General features: G+C 40.5%; 1 protein-coding gene across 1 annotated transcript in view; it reads right to left on the reverse strand.

The window, feature by feature from the left end:
* Positions 1-9,847, reverse strand: part of RRP15 (ribosomal RNA processing 15 homolog) — a 28,410-nt gene extending 18,563 nt beyond the window's left edge. Inside the window, exons 1-4 of the mRNA XM_063328429.1 lie at positions 9,752-9,847; positions 5,809-6,083; positions 3,812-3,909; positions 2,800-3,001 (exon numbers count right to left, since the gene is read on the reverse strand). Coding sequence (XP_063184499.1) covers positions 2,800-3,001; positions 3,812-3,909; positions 5,809-6,083; positions 9,752-9,827 — 651 coding nt within the window. The 5' untranslated portion in view covers positions 9,828-9,847. The remainder of the gene's footprint in view (positions 1-2,799; positions 3,002-3,811; positions 3,910-5,808; positions 6,084-9,751) is intronic.
* Positions 9,848-19,660: the final 9,813 nt, after the last annotated feature.

The following is a 19,660-nucleotide window of genomic DNA, read 5'->3' on the forward strand; positions in this document are numbered from 1 at the left end:
AGAAATACCTTGATAAACAGCTAATGATACGAAAGGCAAAGCTTTTGGCTCCAGCTCAAAAAAGTAATTACTCCCATCTGGGCACACAGAACCCCAAGAAGGGCTACAGTTTCACATGGTACAGGAAAATTTTCACAGGCTTACAGTCTTTCTTTCATAGCTACACTGGGTGGGCGTACACCAAGTAATATTAAGGACAATGTTTAAAAGTATACAAGACTATAAACAACATTCTCAGAGGACACAGGTTACCTGTCCTTCCCATCAATGCATGAAGCCGATGGAAATAGAGTTTTAAGTCGTTGTGGTACTGTGAAACCCCACTGCTACGAATGGGCCTTTACAGAGCATTTAACTTTTTTCTCATGCATACATATACCTGACTAAATAGTCAGCCACAACAGAGCTTTATAAGGGGTTTCTTCAACAAGCCCTGACATTTTGAAGAAGCCACCAAACTTTCAAAAATACAGCAGCAAATTTTGCATCCCAAAACCATTGTAAAGTAAGGAAAAGCATTTGCCCATTCTCACAAATATGGTCAAGGCTTGAGTCAAGAAAGGTTTGCTTTCACTGGGAAAACTTTATTCTGCTATTTTTCCTGCTGACTGCTTGTTTTACGTGGGTGGGGTAGAGTTTTTATTGTTCTGGACTGCATTTTAATTGATGGCAGAGTGCCTGAAGTTTGGGATTGGCATCTCTTCCATTGTTTTTGCTGAGATAAATAAATGTGTTTCCCTCCTCTTTTTTAAAAATGAAATACATGCCATGCTCTCAACTGCTAAAAAACTGCAAGCTGCTACAAAAAAAAAAGAAAGACAACAGAAACAAACAAACAAAAGCTTTCAGATGGCACAAACAATCTACCAAACTCCTGCTGCAACAAATTCACCACCCAAAAGCCTCATGCCTCTGAAAAACCCTCAAAGACCAAGAAGCAGAGATATGACCGTGGAGGCTAGCAGTACTATGTTGTACTATTATGGCTGTTTGTGTAATTCTGAGGAGGAGACTGAAGATCAGATACTGGGCTCAACCTCAAGCATCAACAACTATGAGGATGGGAGCCTGCTAAACAGCTAAGATATGTTCTCAAGAGAAAATAAGGCAAATTTAGGTGAGTCCTGAATGGAAAGTCACTGAAGCAAATGCTACGAGGGAGGGAGGGAAGGGGTGGTCTATCCAGGCAGACATGGCTATTCAAAAAAAACCACAACAAAAAACGCCACTCCCTCTCACCAAACAAAAAAGCAAACCTACAAGTATAGCCTTATATTAATGAAAAACTCCAAAATCTGAAGGTTTTGTTCACAAGCAACATGAAAGCAGCATCTATATCAATACTCAAAACCAACACTAACCAGGCAGCATCTAAAGCATCTCCAGATCACTTTAATGGAAATAGGCTGTTACTGATGCTGCCAGAATAAGACTTTTTTTTAAAATATAGAAACATTTGCAACCATGTTTTCTGACCTAGTAATTAGAAAATTGCCCTGCTACAATCTGACACAAAGAAAAAAAGGTCCTAGTTTTTGCTCAGCTGTTGATTCAACGCCTACTACAATAGTAGTTGGCACTCCTATCACTCTGACGTTCTGCTATTCCAGGGGAGAAGAAAAAAAAAAAAGCAGGGGCATAGGGGGGGGAAGAACCACACACACGCAAGCCCCCCCCACCCAAACAAGTAAGCTGGAATTATTTAAGGAGAAATAAAGTGTCAGCACCAAGCTAAATTGTTCTCATTATCCAAAGAATTTAAAAAATACTTTAATATTACACTTGCATGAAAATTGTATGAGCTCTTCATGGCAGGCAGTGTTTCAGCATGCTCCCCAAGTGCACACAAACAAAAAACATATGACAAACTGTTGTCTCCCAACTGATTAAAGTATTTCTTCCTGGCACAGAAAAGCACTTAGTTAACTGCTGTGAGTCTGGGCCAACAGATGTATTACACCCACTACCAAGCACAAAGTTCAAACCTGAACACAAATACGCTTCAAAAACGTGCAGCTTCTGAAATCTGAGAAAGAGTATGTCTGAGCAACTTGTTTTCAACCCTGAGCTACTTGGTGAACTGAAAGAATCACTACACAGTTGGACAAGGCCAACTGCGCCTCTTGAGCACGTTTGGAAAAAGTGGAACATGTTAAAATACTTCTTTCCAAAACATTGTAACAGCAATAAAGCCACATCAGCCTAACACACACAGAGAAGTAGGGAAAGAAAAGCCTACATACAACGTTTAATATGTCTCAGTTTCTTTCTGTTGTGGTATTGACCTGTATGGCAAAGCCTTTCCGTTCCAGATACCATAATCATCCAGAGGAAGTGAGTCTGAAGTGCCCAAAACTGTGGGTACACACAAGTAGTACAGTCTAACATAACATGTAAGATGAAGAGCCACTGTGCCTTTAACAATTCTGAAGAGCTGATAACTACTATTGGCCAAATTCTAAATGTCACAAGCCACTAAAATCTAGCAGTTTATTTCATGGTTGGTGCAAAATCCAACATAAAATCCAATTTTCAGTATTCTTTTTTTAAAAAAAACAGCAAAACCAAGTTATTTGTATACAAGGCTTGGTGTCATATCACAAGAGATTCCAGGGTTTCATACTTTGATACTCAAAAGACAGGGAAACCAGACTAAGAGCTGCCTGCTCCATTCCTAAGTAGTCTCAAAAACCCCGAGGCACTAGGATCACAGCTGTTCTGAAGAGCAAGCACATTAATGGACAGTAATTATACTAAGAGGGTATCTTGTATGCATTTTTTCTCCCAGACGAAACCTACCTGTTTACTTTTTGTAGCCTTTCCAGCAGCATTCTTGCTTCCTTTAGCACCATCCATGTTTCTTAAAACATTGATGAAATCTTTCTTTGAAACAGATGACAGCAGTTTAGCACGCTGCCTCTCAGAGCTCCCACCTTTCTTCACCTTCTCATCAACATTCTTTTGGTGCGTCCTGACAGCATTAAATAATTGTACAACACCTCTGGCATGGGGAAAAAACCAACAAAACAAAAAAAAGTTTTTAACTCAAGTTGCCTTTAAGGAAACGAACCCTCTACCAAAGCAACTAATCAGTGCAGATGCTAGCTCCCCAAAACAGTTACTTCAAACCTCAAATCAGTTAAGAAGTAATATTTACTGCAACGTAAGAGACTTACAGCTGTCGCTCTTCCTTCACAAATCCACAAATAACTCTGCAGAAGTAAGCATGATAACATGGCACTGAGATCAGTGCAAGAGCATGTCTCATCCCCAGAAGCACGTTACTCGTCCTACATCAGCTACTAAAGTCCTCAGGGAAGATGTTAAGAGCAGCTGAAGCAGGGGGACAAGGCAGAGCAATGAGTAAGGAGACAGACACAGACAGCATATCAAGGTGTTCAACTAGTTCTGCAACACCAAACTACTGCAATGCAGAACAGGCAACTGAACTTAACAGATGTGGATCTGGTGAATTCTCTGCAGAGAAGGAAGAAACAGAGTAGCAGAAACAACTGTTTGCATTTTTAAAGCATTTAAATTAACAAAATAAGGGGATCCAACACAGCATTTCTGTTAAGCAAACATTACGTTCCCATCTAAATTTTCACTCTTTCATAAAGCTTCTGAAATCTTTTGTTGAACTTGATACTGTACAAAGCAGACCTGTATATAAATCACTTGGCTCCTGCTAGTCACTTCTTAAGAGTTCATTCTGATTGGAAACAGCTTACCTGCACAGGCCTTTTCTTCCCCTTTTTCTCCTTTTTTCGATACACATACATTTAAGGAAAGCATTCAGAAAAACTCGTACCTTGTGGCAGTTCTCTGAAGATTTCTTTCTCTGTCTCTGTCTTTGACAACATCTGGCTTCACTCGGCACATCATTTCCCACTCCCGCTTTTTATCGAGCTGCGTTATAAATATTGTTATGTGAAACAACATGGAGCATTTGAGAATGCAGCATGCTCTGATAGCGTATGTAGCAAGAAGGGAAAAAAAGATAAATCAAGGAATCTTGGTTTGGTTTGAGGCTAAGGGGAGCTCCAGTATGGGACCGGGCAACAGGTCTGAGGCAAGTCTCTTGTACGGACACACCAGGGACCACAGTCAAATCTCAAAAAGTCACTTGCCTTCTCTAAACAAAAACTAGAAAAGAGTCGCACCAGAGTGATGCCTCTGACTCAAGACAAGCAAAAGGAATTTAGAAATACTCAAATCCTTTCACACTGGTTGCTATGGACATGGAAATTATTCAAAGACAGCTTTCAACTCCAAGACTTAATAAGCTGATCACAGAGAAATTTATACATAATAAAATCCTGGGTCTATCAAGATAGGCGTGTTGCATTTTGAGCCTTGGGAATTTGACTTCCCCTGCTGAGTTAATCACAGTACAGCCTTGTGACCAACAGTGACGCATGGCAAAGACTACAACTGGCAAAACTCAAACATCAGGAAGAGCACCAAATGCTCACCAGAAAACAACTCCTGTGCACAACACTTATTTTCGTCCTTTTTCTTTGAGCACTCTGTATGAAAACCAAACTAATCTGCTTTCCCATTACCAGCGGCCGCAACACTACCAGCTTTTTTTCTGCTGCAACAGGAGAACACTGTATTTCCCCAGCCTCAGCTTCAGGTAGTGAAATATTTTTTTCCCTTTTACCAATTTAACAGTGTTCTAGGCCTGGTGATGTTGCATTAAGTGTATTTTACGCAAAAAGTCTTTCATGGAATTTCAGAGTCCTTACCTTTAGAATTCCAGGAAGACTACTACAAATTTGTGAATTTATGACTGTGTTTTGGCCTTCTATGAAAAGAATTGCCCTATTCTGTCTTCCATCAGCAAGAAATTAATAGAAGGCAGACTGTTCTCAAGCTTTTATAAGGGTAAACAAGTCAGTTGGGGGACCTGCAGCCCACCTCTGCTTTGCAGTACTCCCACATATTTACTGGATGGGAACAGGTATTTAGGACAACCATAAATACAGAGAGATTCTGTATGGCATCTGCTCAGTTAAGAGGCAGGCCGTGGCCTAACCACAGCATGTTCCAGACTGTCAGGTGGATAACCTGGCTATCCCACTGAAACAGAACTGGTAAGATGAGACATTAGAACTATTAATGTATTTTTACCCTGAAGGTAAATCAATCACAGCCTGGAATTTAAAGTTACACTAAAGATACACAAACAAGTGACTTAACTGCCAACACTGTTTTGTTTTCTTCATAACAGCTTCAGAACCAGAAGCAATTTAGGGCACGAACACTGTAATAGAAAACTCCTACCACGAAAATCATTGAGGGGAGCAAATAATGATTCACAACTGCGTCAACGATTACTGCAATCTCAACCTAGAGGCCTTTGATTTTGGAAGTCACAGCAGAATTTAAATGAAAGCAGTTTTCTTCTCTTTCTCGCTCGCACTTTCGATGAGAACTATTTCAACTTGTAATGCCAACAAAGTGAACTATACCCCAAATTAACAATAGCAATTAGAAACTAAGCTTAAAGCAGCAGCTTTCACCCTCTCGACAGCAAAGACACACCTTAAGCGGACAGACGGGAACAGTCTTGCTGCCAAAGATCAGCCTGCCTGACGGCCCAGAAAAAGCAGTAAGGGAAAAAGCCCTACAGCGTGACTGTCTGGAAAGTAAAAAAATTGAAGCCTCTTGAGATAACTGTGGAGGAGAGATTACAAAACTGAGGCAGTCTCAGAGGACTCTCCCAAATCCCCACTGAGGGGATCTTGCATGTATCCCCATCTGACTGCGATTGCACAATGAAATACTGCATCTTTTTCTCACCTTCATCCTCTTCTCCAGTCTTTCCTGTTTTTCCTTTTCTCTCTCCTTCTCCAGTTTTTTATTCTTGGCCAAGATGGTGGACTTATTTTGTGGAATCTTTTTGTTGAGCACTTTTGCCATGGCATCTGCCCAGCCTGCACTTGGACCAGCTTTGGAGCTTGTTGCCTCTTCAACCCCATTGCCAAGGGCTGCTGTTTCATCTTCATCATCACCATCCAGGGCTTCACCTCCTGAAGAGTAGCTGTCTTCTGGAAGTTGTGAGCTTAACTCAGAATCTAGGGGTAAAAAAAAAGGAACAAAAAGAAGTATCAGGAGTTCTGTTTCTCATAAGGATGCATCACTAGCATAATTTTCTCCGTATGTAAATGTTACTCAAGTTCAGGGTCATGTACTGCTTGCTGCTACTATTAATTCCTCAAGCAGGCATACACCTCCATAATGAATTTATTAGAAAGTATCCTGTGCACGTGCTTGCTCACGTCAGTGATGATTTAAAGTGATTTAAGAGGTTGGGTAAAAGAGAAAAGGCACCCTTGGAAGATTTATTATTAGATTAATGAATATTTTGATGCTTAGGAGCAGCAAGTTTTGAGAAAAAAATCATATTTTCCAGTTCAAAAATTATAATTTACAGAGGCATATATATACACACACATATGTATATATGTACACACTTTTATACAAACCGCAACAGTGACATCTAGTGCTTAAATGCAATCAGCTACATGGATTAAATTGAAGGTAGGGGAGCATTTCTTACATGACAGCAAAATCTGCTCACGGAAAATAATGCCAGCAAAAATATGATTACTAAGCATAATGAACGCAGAGGGGAGGCTGCTTTGTGAAATAAAGAATCGAGACAGTTGTCAGGTAGCTCAAAAGAAACCAGAGGCACTAAGCTTTTCTGGTAAAACTAACTGCTCAAATTCTTGATACGCAAATAAAACACCCCCAAATTCAAGTTTCCTTACCCTATGTCCCTTCAAAACAGAAAAGAAGGAATTAAAGTTAAAATACTGAAGTCTGGAGTCAAGCAACAGTAAGACAGAACAGCCAATTAGACAGCAAATAAAACACATGAAGAATCTACCACTTCCCTCATTAGTCTGTTCTAATGGTCAAATAGAAAAAAATCAAGCCTTTAACGGTGCGGATGATTAACTAGAATGAAACGAGCTGCAAGTTTAGGGTGTGTTAAAATATGTTTGGTTATTTCAGTGGACCCACTTTATCACATAATCAAGAGCAGAGCTTACAAGTGACCCGCCGCTATTAACTACCATTCCACTCATATTTGTGCCACCCAAAATTTTTAAATTAATTAACTTTCAAGGCTGCAAAACAAGTTCTGGACAGAAGGAGGCTGGTTTCTAATATGTCCACACTCATACCAGTAAGGGGACAACTCCCCACCAACTCTGAGACACCAGCTGACTGGTTTTCATCCATCTACCGCTCTCACTCCATAAAAAGAGTATTTAAAATCACAGTGTTAAGTACTACTGAGCCAAGTGCTTTACTTTGCAAGCATTACGATATCCCATAAACTACCTTCATCAACCAAATCATTAAGAGAATGAAGTCAGGACTGCTTCACAAGATCTGTTTTCTATTAAACCATGCAGACAGCTATTAATGATATTCTCTACTAATTGCCTATTTAATTACTTAACAAACATAAACATACACTCTGTTGTCAGACTAACTCATTATTCTGCCTTCTCCATGTGCCTTTTTGAACCAGCAAAAAACACCCAATGTAGCAGTAAAACAGTGGCATTAACCAATTTAAAACAAAGCCTCTAATAGCTAGGCACGTTTAGAGGCTTGGAGGGCATTTAGTCATCATCATGGAAAGACACAAGATTATATGTTTACATCACAAAAGTGGAAGAGAAATATTTATTGAATACTTGCTCATTATCTATATCAGTATGATTTTTACTGCCACCAAGGTGAACACAGTGTTGTGCCACACTCCACACAGGATAAATTGTGGGGCTTTTTTCAACAGTCCTTACTGTAAATTGGAAATTCAGAAATGGCAAATTTGTTCAACATATTCATAAACTACTAAAGGCATCCTTTTTATGATATACGTACATCTCTGTATCCTGATTTCCAAATAAAAAAGAAAAATTCAAACCATTGCATGTAAAGAAGTAGGTGCATTGGCGGATTCCTACATGTAAAACAATTTGTCAAGTTTTCACCCCTAAGCCCTACTAGAACGTTGCTATCTAAACAAGGAATCAACCTCTACTTGTGACTTTTTATAAATACAAATGCTAACAGCTACCGGAAGTCCAAACCTGAATTCCGCACACTGCTTAGGACGAAATTCCACCCTTAGCAGAACAGAACAGACTTATAAAAAGGAAAACTGCAAAAGCATGTCTTAGTCTACATAATATTTTCTTCCAAGAAAATAGAATGACAGATAATACCAACAATACCTGCTTTCAACAATTACAGAAAGATGAGCAAGGCTTCAACAACCAGGCATGACTTATTCTTTATTACATCAGAGGATCATAATGTCATGTCAACAGTTGTCAACAGCATGAGATAAAGCAGAGGAATTTCAAAGTAATTTAAACTATATTAACTCCATCAGAAGTAAGACCTGGGACTCTATACTGAATTGCAAAGTTTGAAGCCTGGTATAGAATTAATATAAAAAATCCTAAGTGTGTGTGCGGGGCAAATACACGTATACATCTCCATAATTTAGTCTTCTAAACTTGCTCAGCGATCTAGGTGTATACACATACAGTTAAAAAGAGCAATCATTCAGCAATGAGCTCTGAAAGAAGCTCCCACATAAGGTTTCCCCTTGGGTTCAGTTTTGTCCCTCAGACCAAACAGAAACCACTGCCACCTACGGCTCCAAATGGCCACAACCTCCATTCCTCCCAGAATAAAGAAACCACACTGGGAAGGGGTTTTAACAGGGAAAGGATAGGGGCGGGGGAAGGAGGGGATCGGACTGGTGTCGAAGGCCTCCCCTGCCCCCGGGCAGGGGAGGCCTTCAATGCCTGTCTGAGCAGAGAAAGACCCAAACCCCTTCCCACCCCCATAGAATCATAGAATCGCCTAGGTTGGATGGGACCTTTCAGATCATCTAGTCCAACCATCAACCTAACTCTGACAAAAACCATCAATAAACCATATCTCTAAGTGCTATGTCTACCTGTCTTTTAAATACCTCCAGGGATGGTGCCTCAACCACTTCCCTGGGCAGCCTGTTCCAATGCTTAATACCTTTTCAGTGTAAAAAAGTTTCCTAATATAAAAATTCTCCCCTGGCACAACTTGAGGCCGCTTCCTCTTGTCCTGTTATGTGGGAGAAGAGACTGACCCCCACCTCTCCACAACCTCCTTTCAGGTAGTTGTAGACAGTGATAAGGTCTCCCCTCAGCTTCCTTTTTTTCCAGGCTAAACAATCCCAGCTCCCTCAGCCGCTCCTCATAAAACTTATTCTCCAGACCAGTTTCATTGCCCTTCTCCGGACCCACTCCAGCACCTCAATGTCTTTTTTGTGGTGAGGGACCCACAACTGGACACGGTACTCGAGGTGGGGCCTCACCAGTGCTGAGTACAGGGGGTGACCCTTCCCTAGTCCTACTCACCACTCTGTTCCTGATACGGGCCAGGATGCTGTTGGCCTTCTTGGCCACCTGGGCACGCTGCCAGCTCATATTCAGCCAGCAGTCGACCAACACCCCCAGGTCCTTTTCTGCCAGGCAGCTCTCCAGCCACTCCGCCCCAATCCTGTAGCGCTGCATGGGGTTGTTATGACCCCAGTGCAGGAGCCGGCACTCGGCCTTCTTGAACCTCATACCACTGGCCTCAGCCCATCCATCAAGCCTGTCCAGATCCCTCCCCAACGCCTTTCTACCCTCCCGCCCGCTCCCGCTTGGGAAGCAGAGCCCGTTACCGCTGTCCGCCTCCTCGCCCACCGCATCCCCGCGTCCACGTGAGCCCGCCACGGCAGCCGCCATCTTCCCCTGCATCCTCCCAGTATTGTCTTCCGGCCCGGCCCCGGCGCCCGGAATCTGCGTTCCGGCTCCAAAGGTTCCGGGCAGGCGAGGAGGAGGTGTCGGAGGCTTCCGGGCCTGACGAGGCGCCGAGGCAGCTGAGCTTGTCTGGTAGTGCCGGGTTTTTTCATTGCACAAGGGACAGAAACAAAAAAATAAATAATAATAATAAAAAAAATACAGAGAGGTCTGCCTGGGTTTCTGCTCTTCCTCAGGCCCGGAGGATTTGTGGGTCTCGGGCACCCCTTGCAGCAGTGGGCAAAGCCCAGTGAGACCCTGTGGACTTCCCCTACGTCGGCCCTCAGGGGCGCCATCTTGGGGTCACCAGCACCCACAGATGGCCTCAGACTTCAGCACACGGAGAAAGACTGCCTCAGCCGAAGCCTGGGGAGTACCCCTGCAAAAGCTCAAACACAGCAAAGCGCAGGCTGGTTATTCTCTGGCAATTGCTCTCTTGCGCCTTTGGGAGCCACAGTCAATGTGGCAACAATAAATTGATGTTGTGTTTACTGTAGATTGCATAGTGGGAGGAAGAATTTGAAGGCTTACCTTCACAGTGCTGATATCCCAAAGAAAACGTGGGTCAAGGCCCAAAAGGAGGACAGTTTTTAACACGGGGAGGAAAGAAAACCAAATCATTTTCTGTTAGCATTTCAGTCAAATTAAAAAAAACAAACAACAACAACAAAAAAAACCAAACCAAAACAAACATTTCATAGAATCAGAATGGTTAGAGTTGGAAGGGACCTTAAAAATCATCTAATACCAACCCCCCTGCCCTGGGCAGGGACACCTCCCACCAGACCAGGGTGCTCAAAGCCCCATCCAGCCTGGCCTTGAACACCTCCAGGGATGGGGCAGCCACAGCTGTTCTGGGCAACCTGTTCCAGTGCCTCACCACCCCCACAGGAAAGAATTTCTTCCTAATGTCTCATCTAAATCTCCCCTCTTTCAGCTTAAAACCGTTACCCCTCGACCCCTCACTATGCTCCCTGATAAAGAGTCCCTCCCCATCCTTCCTGTAGGCCCCATTTAGGTACTGGGAGGCCGCTATAAGGTCTCCCCAGAGCCTGCTCTTCTCCAGGCTGAAGAATCCCAGCTCTCTGAGCCTGTCCTCATATTACATCCTCTTAAAGATATACCATTTGCACACTGATGCTTCCACATATTATTTTGAATATATTTTTTCTACACTAGAGAAGTCCTCTGAGGATACTCATGGGAGGGTGCTCTCAATCTTTAAAGTTACCCTGCGCTAGCTGTTATCTGTGGGGTGGATGTGCTCAGACCACCTCAGACACCCAAAGGCACATAGGCCCCAGATAGGTGGGTGAGCCACGGACCCTCTGCATGTCCGAAATGACACGTTCCACCACAAGTCTCCTCTGGGGTGGGCTGGCATGTTAACCTCCACATGACAGTTACTGTATCTACCCAAACTAACCAATCTAATGCTTAGCATGAATAGATCACTAACTATGGTTTACATTCTTTTACAAATTTTTCAAATTAATAGTTTAGTATGCTAGAAATTTTTGCAAACTCCTGTTCAGTTGATGTACTGAAATCCCTTCCTCTTAATGGTAGTATTTGGTTTTAGCACTGGGTGTTCAGAAGAGCAGACTATCCACCATCTGTAGAAAAAGAAATACATCCCTCTTACCTTAGGTTAGAGAATTTATTACCTGAGTAACATGCTATTTAATTTCTACACTCTGTATTTTTGTAAATAAATATTTCATTTGTTGTTGCTACCCTGTGCAGTCAGTCTTGCGTCTTTGTACTTCTATTATTCCATGTTCTTTTCCGAATGATGTGGGTGGCAGCCAAGATAGCAAATTCCTTTTGCTACCTCAGTATCAGGTGGAAAAATTAGAAGTTGGAGAAAGGTCAGATAGAGTGACAGAAATTACTGCGTGGCTAGGGAAACTTTCACAAGTAAAGATTATAAAGGCTAAGTATGTACATCTTGGTTAAGTGCCAGCTAAGTACAAACAGTATTGGACTCACTGTTTCTATCATAAACTGTCCTGCAGAGCAGAACTACCTGGAAAGAATATCAGTGTAATTCATTGTTACAAGCAAAGAGAAACACTGTGCTGAAAAATTTGTGCCTCTGCTCTGATCTGCGGAGTAAGAAGGAAACTGTAAACATCCCCAGGATGTGTCATGAAGAGGCCCAAGCTTTACAGGAGACATAATTTCTAATGTTTTACTCTGTAGGGCTCAAATCCTAGGGTGTTTGCCAATAATAATCACTAATCATTTAGTTAAGTCTGCTATGCAATGATAAAGACACCTAGCATTTGCTTGGCCTGATTCATCTCTGAATCATGTTGTGTCAGAAGGGACACTGCTAGGAGCAGGTTATTAAACTGCATAGGCAAAAAGCTCTTCCAGTATAGCGATTACCATCCTCATTTCCTGGTACACACACCTTATTGAACATGTCTTGCACATGGTAGCGTATTTGGCTTGGAAGTATGTAAAAATCTTCAGATTAAGTCCCGTAATGGGTTCCAGTAAAGAAGGTCTGAACCTTCTTCCCTCAGACTGAATTAACAAGTCACATCTCCAATAGCATACTTCTCTCCACAAGCATTATCCCGAAGCATTTCTCAGAAAATGTGTTGCCAAACCTCATTTCAAATGACTGTCATTGTCTCCCATCACTCTGGCCTGAACGGTCTTCTGAATTGAAATTGTGGTCTGAGGAATGCTGGAGAGATAGCCAGCCTACAAAGTCTTTCCAACCCAGACAAAACAGCAGTTACCTCCCAGTTTATCAATGTCAGCAACGTTGTCTGAAGAGAAGCAAAGGCACAAGCTGGCATTCTGCATGTGCAGGTCTGTAGTAAAACCATGGCTAATGAGACAGTGCATGAAAGTTTGATCGGTGGATGCAGCAGAGCCAATGTCTGAAAAAAAGCTGTAAAAAGGATGGCACAGGGATTTGCAATCCTAACGTTTTTATCTAAGATTTTAAATATGTTAATTTTTTGGTTTTGCTTAAAGTTTAAATATCAACAATACTGGCATAGAGCTCAATTGAAGTGGTTATTTTTTATTCCTCATGACAAAAATAGCAGTAACAAAATGAAGACTTTGTTTTTTCTGGAGCGGTGGAGCTCCTTTCTCTCCTCTTCTGTTCTAGACATACAATGAATTCATACATCACGGCGGTGGGCTGTCCAAAGCCTGTTGTCAGTTTGTCTCTAGGAAAGAAGCTTGCATGATGCATTTCAACATGCAGACACATGACCAAAAGTGCAGTGGGTTTACGTAAAAGAAAACGAGGTCAGAGAAACATACCTTGTGCTTAAACAAGGTAGTAAAAAGTTTTGTATTAATCCTTAGTTCTTGTGGGAAAGTGCTCCACAGAGTTGTCTCATTCTATGCAAAGGTGCTCTTGTTTATGCAGACAGAATTACCCTTACTCTAAAATGTTCATTGAGGCTGTAGTTACCAGCTGTGGTCTTCATCCCAGAGTGCAGCCTCTCAGATATCCTGGGCGCAGGCCACCAAGAGCATTAAAATTAGGAGTTCAGCTTTGACTTAATTGAATACCTGTGGAAGTGAATGCAGAGATGTGCTGCCTCCACTGGCCTTTAGATCAAGATCTTTATGCTAAAATTTCAATAGAATAGAAATGAAAAAATAATACAATTATGATAATTTTTAATATAACCCCTTACTCAGTGTTAGAAATTGTTACTGCCATCCATGAGGATTGAGCGTTGTTGCCTCTCTCAGACATTTCTGTGGCATTATCTTCAGCTTCCCAAGTATTGAGCCCTTATTATCCCAACTAAACAGCTTGGTGTTCCCAATCTATCTGGCTGTGTTTTCTTTCCCGGCTGTCCCCTATGGCTGATGCTGCTCTCCTCCTCTTTGCTTTGTGAACAAATTGCCTTGACTCACACATATCCCCCAAACAATTGCCCTTTTGGTTACAGTGAAGGCTGAATCCCAAGCCAGAGAAATAAAGTTCAAAATCTTTGCCACTTTTGTAGGTCGTATTCACAACTTGATTCCCACACTTAAAGAGATCAATAACAACAGATAGAAGATGAGCATGATAAAGCTTTCCAGTGCCCCAAGATTTAAACATGTTTATCCTCATTTCCATTTCTTTGGTTTAGCTGATGCCATGTTTTCCCCTTGACTGCAGGGTATTTGCAGATGAAGAGCAATTCATGAGTAAATCACAGAATACTGTGCTGTCATATAATAACTACTGCTCTTATCTCATATTCAATAAAACTCATATAAACTGACATTTAATGAATCATAGTAAAATACTACCCGTTTCTCTGCAAATGTTTTGCCTCGTGAAAGTTTGAGTCCAGGTCCCGGCAAGGTCAAGTGGAAACTTCCTGTTTCTTTCCTTGGGAATGCATTTGGCACCTGAGCCACACAACCACACAGTGAAGTAAATCTTAATGTTTTTAGGATGGAGTCACAGGGGGGTAAATACAACATTTTCAAACCTTTATGCCTGTATTTGTGAACATAAATGCATGTTTTTAGACTGAGATGAACACCTGTACAACTGTTTGCTACCTAAACAATGAGAACCATAGAAAAGCCAAGAAGAACAACTCTCATTTATGTAAAAAAGGGATTTTGTTCTGATGCTTGGAGCCATGGACTGAAAAACAGTTCTAAAAAGAAACTGTGAAATCTTGCCCGTTGAATGCGGCACGTTATCACATTGAATATGTGTGGAGTAATGCTGAGTAGTCTTAAATCTGTGTTTTCCTAACTGTAAGTGCTTGAGTTTGCAACTATCCATATTATTTGACACAATTTATTCAGCGTGTAGTTATTGGTTGTTATATATTAGCTTTCAACCAATACCATGGTGCCATTTGAAATACAGCTTCTTGGTTTAAGAGATATGTAAGTTTATATGTCATGTTGAGGAGTAGTTATTATTTTCTGCCACACCAATATGAGAAAATAAAAGAGAGATAAAAGGACCTAATGTACCCGAAAGCTAAATGTTAAATTCCTGTCTGTTTCTTATTCACTAATTCCATTCATTCATTCATGTGCAATAACCATTCTTATTCCTGTATTTCATAGGAATGAATTATGGTAGTGATATATTACCTGACACAATCGAGTTCAAAACACAAGCTAGTAACTGGAATTTTAGGAATTCATGTCAGATTTTCTCCATTTTATCAGTATCTGAATCACAGGAGTTAGCTTGAGTTACAATGAACGAATGAGAAAAAGAGCTTGTCCCCAAAAATGTAGTTTTATGTCCTGAGTAGATTTTAAATGTTTAAGGACGTGTCAAGGAGGGCAGGTTGGAGAACAAAACAGTTAATGAATATTTTATCCAAATCTTTAAGGATTTTCGGGTTTCTTTTTTCATTTATGTCAGCCATATTCATCACTTCTGATCATTTTAAAGAATTGTCAGTAATGGTTAGACAAGAGAAGAAAAACAAACTAGTAAATATGAAAAAGCAGAAAAGCTTAGATAAGCTCCAAAGGTTGCCTCCCACTCTGGAAATCAGAGAGAAGACTAGCTTGAGCCTGTCTGTAGTAGAAGGTGATCCAAATGTTTCATACTCAGATCAGAATAAAAGCCTCCAGTTGTGCTAAAAGTGCCAGAATAGTCACTTAGCTTGTGTGCACTGAGGGTTGTGCAGGGGCAGTTCCTGTGAATTCTGGCAGTGTGAATGTCTCACCAGTTATAAAGCAACAAACTGCAGAGAAAGATAATTCTCTGCTGATTAACTAAAAGATGAGTAATTTATTGCTACAGAATAGTCTCAGGGAAGCTTATATACATCTTTATTTAAAAGGTTTATCTATTTGTTACCTGAATACCTTTTTAAATTATGCCTAATTATTATCTCAAATTGTAAAATCTTCCTGGATCTACTTTGTTAATGATTATGAAGCTTCACTGCGGCGATTTCACATCGTCCATGAAAGTCATTATAAAATAGAGACACAGAAGGGTTAGCCAAAAACAGTATTGTAGCTACAAAGCAAATACTGTATTGAGATAATTGAGGATGAGATAATACCCTTATACGATGGTGTAAGAGCTCAAGAAAGATTTCATGCTAAACTAGCTTAAGAGTTTCATAATATATTTTACCTAACTATAAGACACGGAAGTTCTGTTTTGTAGCTGGACTTGACCTTTACTTTCACACTTGTTTATACACGATCAGCAACTATTTTTACACTTCATTTAATACCAGATTTTGATACACCTGCCTTCAGTAGTACCTGATTGCATAAGTTACTCTACTCCAACCAGTAAAATAAATAAATAAATCAATCAATCTGACTTCAAAAAGCTTCTAAATCCCTTTTCAGCAAGGTTCTTGCATACCTGCGAACTCTCAGCACACAAAACCTCTCCGTGAGTACTTGTGAGCTTGAAACATGTGCTTACTAAGCATGTATGTGATTACCTTGATGAAGCCTGAATACATGAGATTGTGGGCATGTGAGCTGTAGCTGGGATGTGCCATTTGCACCTGAATGCTGATGAAAAGCCATGATTCTCATATCAGCAAATCTTCTGTAAAATGATCAAGTTTTAATTTTTTTGTCCTGACAGCTGAAGTGTAATGGGAATTGGTTTACACCTGGCCTTTTTGGTTTACAACTGGTCTTCTATCATACTCTCAGATTTTCAAGTAATAGTAGGTTTTTAAGAACCTGACATTTGCTAGTAGTAAGGTCACAAGAACACTTTAAATATAGGAAACTAAACTTTGCATTCAGATGTATTGCTGCAAAGTAATTTATTTCTAAAAATCAATTCCTCCTCCTCTACTCCCTCCTCCTCACAGTGGAGATCATCTATAAATCAGTGAATCCAGCTAATTCTCCTTCAGCTGAATGAGAACTTGGGTAACAACCATCATTAAAACTCATTTAAGCAAGGTGAGATCTATCAAGAGTCTTACCATGCCCGGAACATATTTAGAGGGACCTAAACTCTCCAGTGAGAAATGTATTACATCTGTTTAGAGATGGAGAAGTAAAGGGGAAGAAGAGGTAGCTCTATCAAGCAAGACACACATACTGTTAAGACGGTGTCCTGATTTCAGCTGGGATAGAGTTAATTTTCTCTAATCATCTAATCTCTCTAATTAACTCTATCTCAGCTGAAACTAGGACAGATGGGTGCTGGAGAAATTGATTATCCAGTCTGTCTTCAACAAGTTTTCTTCTCTCCATGTTCTTACATCGGGCAGCTTCACAAGTAACATTGGGATTATTTTTTGAAGTGTTTTAGGAGACTTTAATCTTTAATAAAAGACAAATGGGTAAATTCCTGGTTCCCCTGAAATCAGTAGCGGATCTCTTTTTATGTTCAGGGAAAACAGAATTTCATAGTGTATTTTTATTCCCTGTGCAAAACCATAACTACCAATAATTAAGTTCATTTTCTTGCCTGTATGCCTCTAGTGATTTACCTTCATGATGGAATTACTGTTATGGTAAAATTACTCTTTCAGCTTTTGTATGAATGCTAGTGTTAGCTAAACTTGAATCACTTTTTTTTTTTTTTTTTTCTTCTCCAACCCCAACAGAAATTATTATTGCAAATGAACTCCCCGATTTCACTGAGCAACTTTCCTGTAAATTCAGTTACTGACTGGAACAAGGGACTTGGCTGAACCTTTGTAGCTGTTTGTCGTGTTTCAGAGCAAATGGTGCTTGGGTCTACTTTGCTTTTCTCTGGCCCATCTTTTATAGGATAGGCTTTCCTACCTTCACCTTCTCTGAAAGCAGCCACGCAGTCCCAACAGTGCATGTGTCTCGGGATAGCGGGAACACTTGACTTCTATAAAATCTTCAACTTAGGGTTGTGTGGTCTTTTGATCATTTCCCAAGGTTTCATCTGAGCCTAATCACCACGTTATTTATGAAGTATTTGAGAAAAGAATAACATTATAGATCTTCATCTGAATCTACAGAGGAAGTGAATTTCTTGATTTAGTGTTGTTTTCTTTTGTTGCAATGAGTTTGTATGTTTGGAATGGATCTAAGGAAATTATTGAAAGAATGCAGAGTCAGAGAAATAAGCTTTATTTTGAAAGCAGTTAGTTCTGTAACTTTTCTTGGTTTTGTTTTGAGTGTGAGTCCTATTGAGTAACTCAGGCTGGTGGGGCTGTTCAGCCTCCCGCTTGAGTGAGCCTCCCCATACTGCCAGGTTCTTCATTTGCTCTGCAGGAACGCGGCTGCTGGGGTATACTATGGTGGCAGCAGGAAAAACAACTTGTCTCTCAAAAACATTTGGCTAGCCTGAGACTGGTGAAGAGACAGAGTAGAGGGTTTATGATTATCTTGTAGAGAGAGTCATTTCTCAAGTTGTTTGTCTTCATTTCTGTCTGGATTTAAATGTCTCGTTACTGTCCTTTAAGAAGAAAAAGACGGGGGGGAGCTAGAGAAAGATTAGAAGCCTGACAGACGGATATACACTCATTCTGGTTTGTTGTTTTTTTTTTTTCTTGGCGGGTTTTTTCATTGTTTGGAGATAATCCTTGACTCTCTCAACCTGATTTTTCGCGTGGGAAGTTTCACAATTCTAGGAAGACTTAAAGTAGGACGTGTGTGTGCATTACTACTAAAAAGCAGACCCAAGGTTTTTAGTACTGTTGATAGCAATAAAAGAAACATACCCACATCTGTCTGAGAAGACAAATGCGGATCTTACAAACGTGTGAGTTTCTAATGAAGCTCTATGGAAGCTCCTTCTGCCTCTAGAAGAAAATGTTTCTGTTTATCCTTAATAGAAATCCATTGCGTGTAGCTATGTAATGGAATCTCTCATTTTTTATTTGCATCTGTTAGCTTTTTATTGCAAATAGGGCTCTAAATCTTACTTTAGAAATGAGTATTGCACTCTATGTCAGTGCATGTGCAAAGGAAGCCATTAATAATGTTCGTTATGAAAACCTGATCATAAGTGTTTTTAGTCCATTAGCAATTCAGCTTTATTTATGTCCTCTTTCAGGGAGAATTTGAAGCCAGAATTCAAAAGATGAAGTTTGGAAAAAGAGCCATTCATGAGGTCATAAAATGCTGTCACATTCAGGATGCTAGAAAATTCTTTTCTTTCTTCAAGGTTTTCAATAACCTTTAGGAAGAGGAATGAGTATTCATCTTCTGCTGCTCTGCCATAATTAAATTACAACACTTTTTTCCTGACTGCCAAAATGTATAGTTCTCTGATCCCTTTTAGGATAGAAAACTTTTAAAATGAAATACTGAAAAACATGCAGTCAGCTTCCCATTTTCATGGTACTTATTCCAACTGATCTGCATTTTTTTCAGGTATTACTGAAAAAAATTAGACCCTAGCTCCAAAGTCTCCTTTGGCCCCATTTTTCAGAAGACACCCTCAGGAGTAAAATTTTGCGCGGCAAAAATCCTCATGTTATGAGCTGGATGAAAGCATCATCATATTCAGAAAGGAAAAGGCTTTTTCTCTCTCAAATAACAACTCGATTTCTCTCCCATTTTTTTCCCGCCTCTAAAATAGTGTGGGATTTGCATGATTTATAAATATAAAACTGCTTGTAGTTGCTATTTTATCTGAAAATAAAATCACCTCATACAGCTGAGCTTGGAAAAAAAACCAATGCTTCTTACGACTTCCTTGGAATGTCGTTACTGGCAGCTCCTGAGATTTCTTGTGTATGTTTACTGTTTTAGTGTATCCTGAAGCTACGACTTGATCCTGTTGCATTTAGAAGTTGTGAGTTTGGGATTTGAAATGTCAGCAGAGGGGCTGCTCTCAATGCATCACTGCTGCCGTA

The sequence above is a fragment of the Chroicocephalus ridibundus genome, chromosome 3 (assembly GCF_963924245.1).
Source record: "Chroicocephalus ridibundus chromosome 3, bChrRid1.1, whole genome shotgun sequence".
Taxonomy (NCBI): Eukaryota; Metazoa; Chordata; class Aves; order Charadriiformes; family Laridae; genus Chroicocephalus; species Chroicocephalus ridibundus.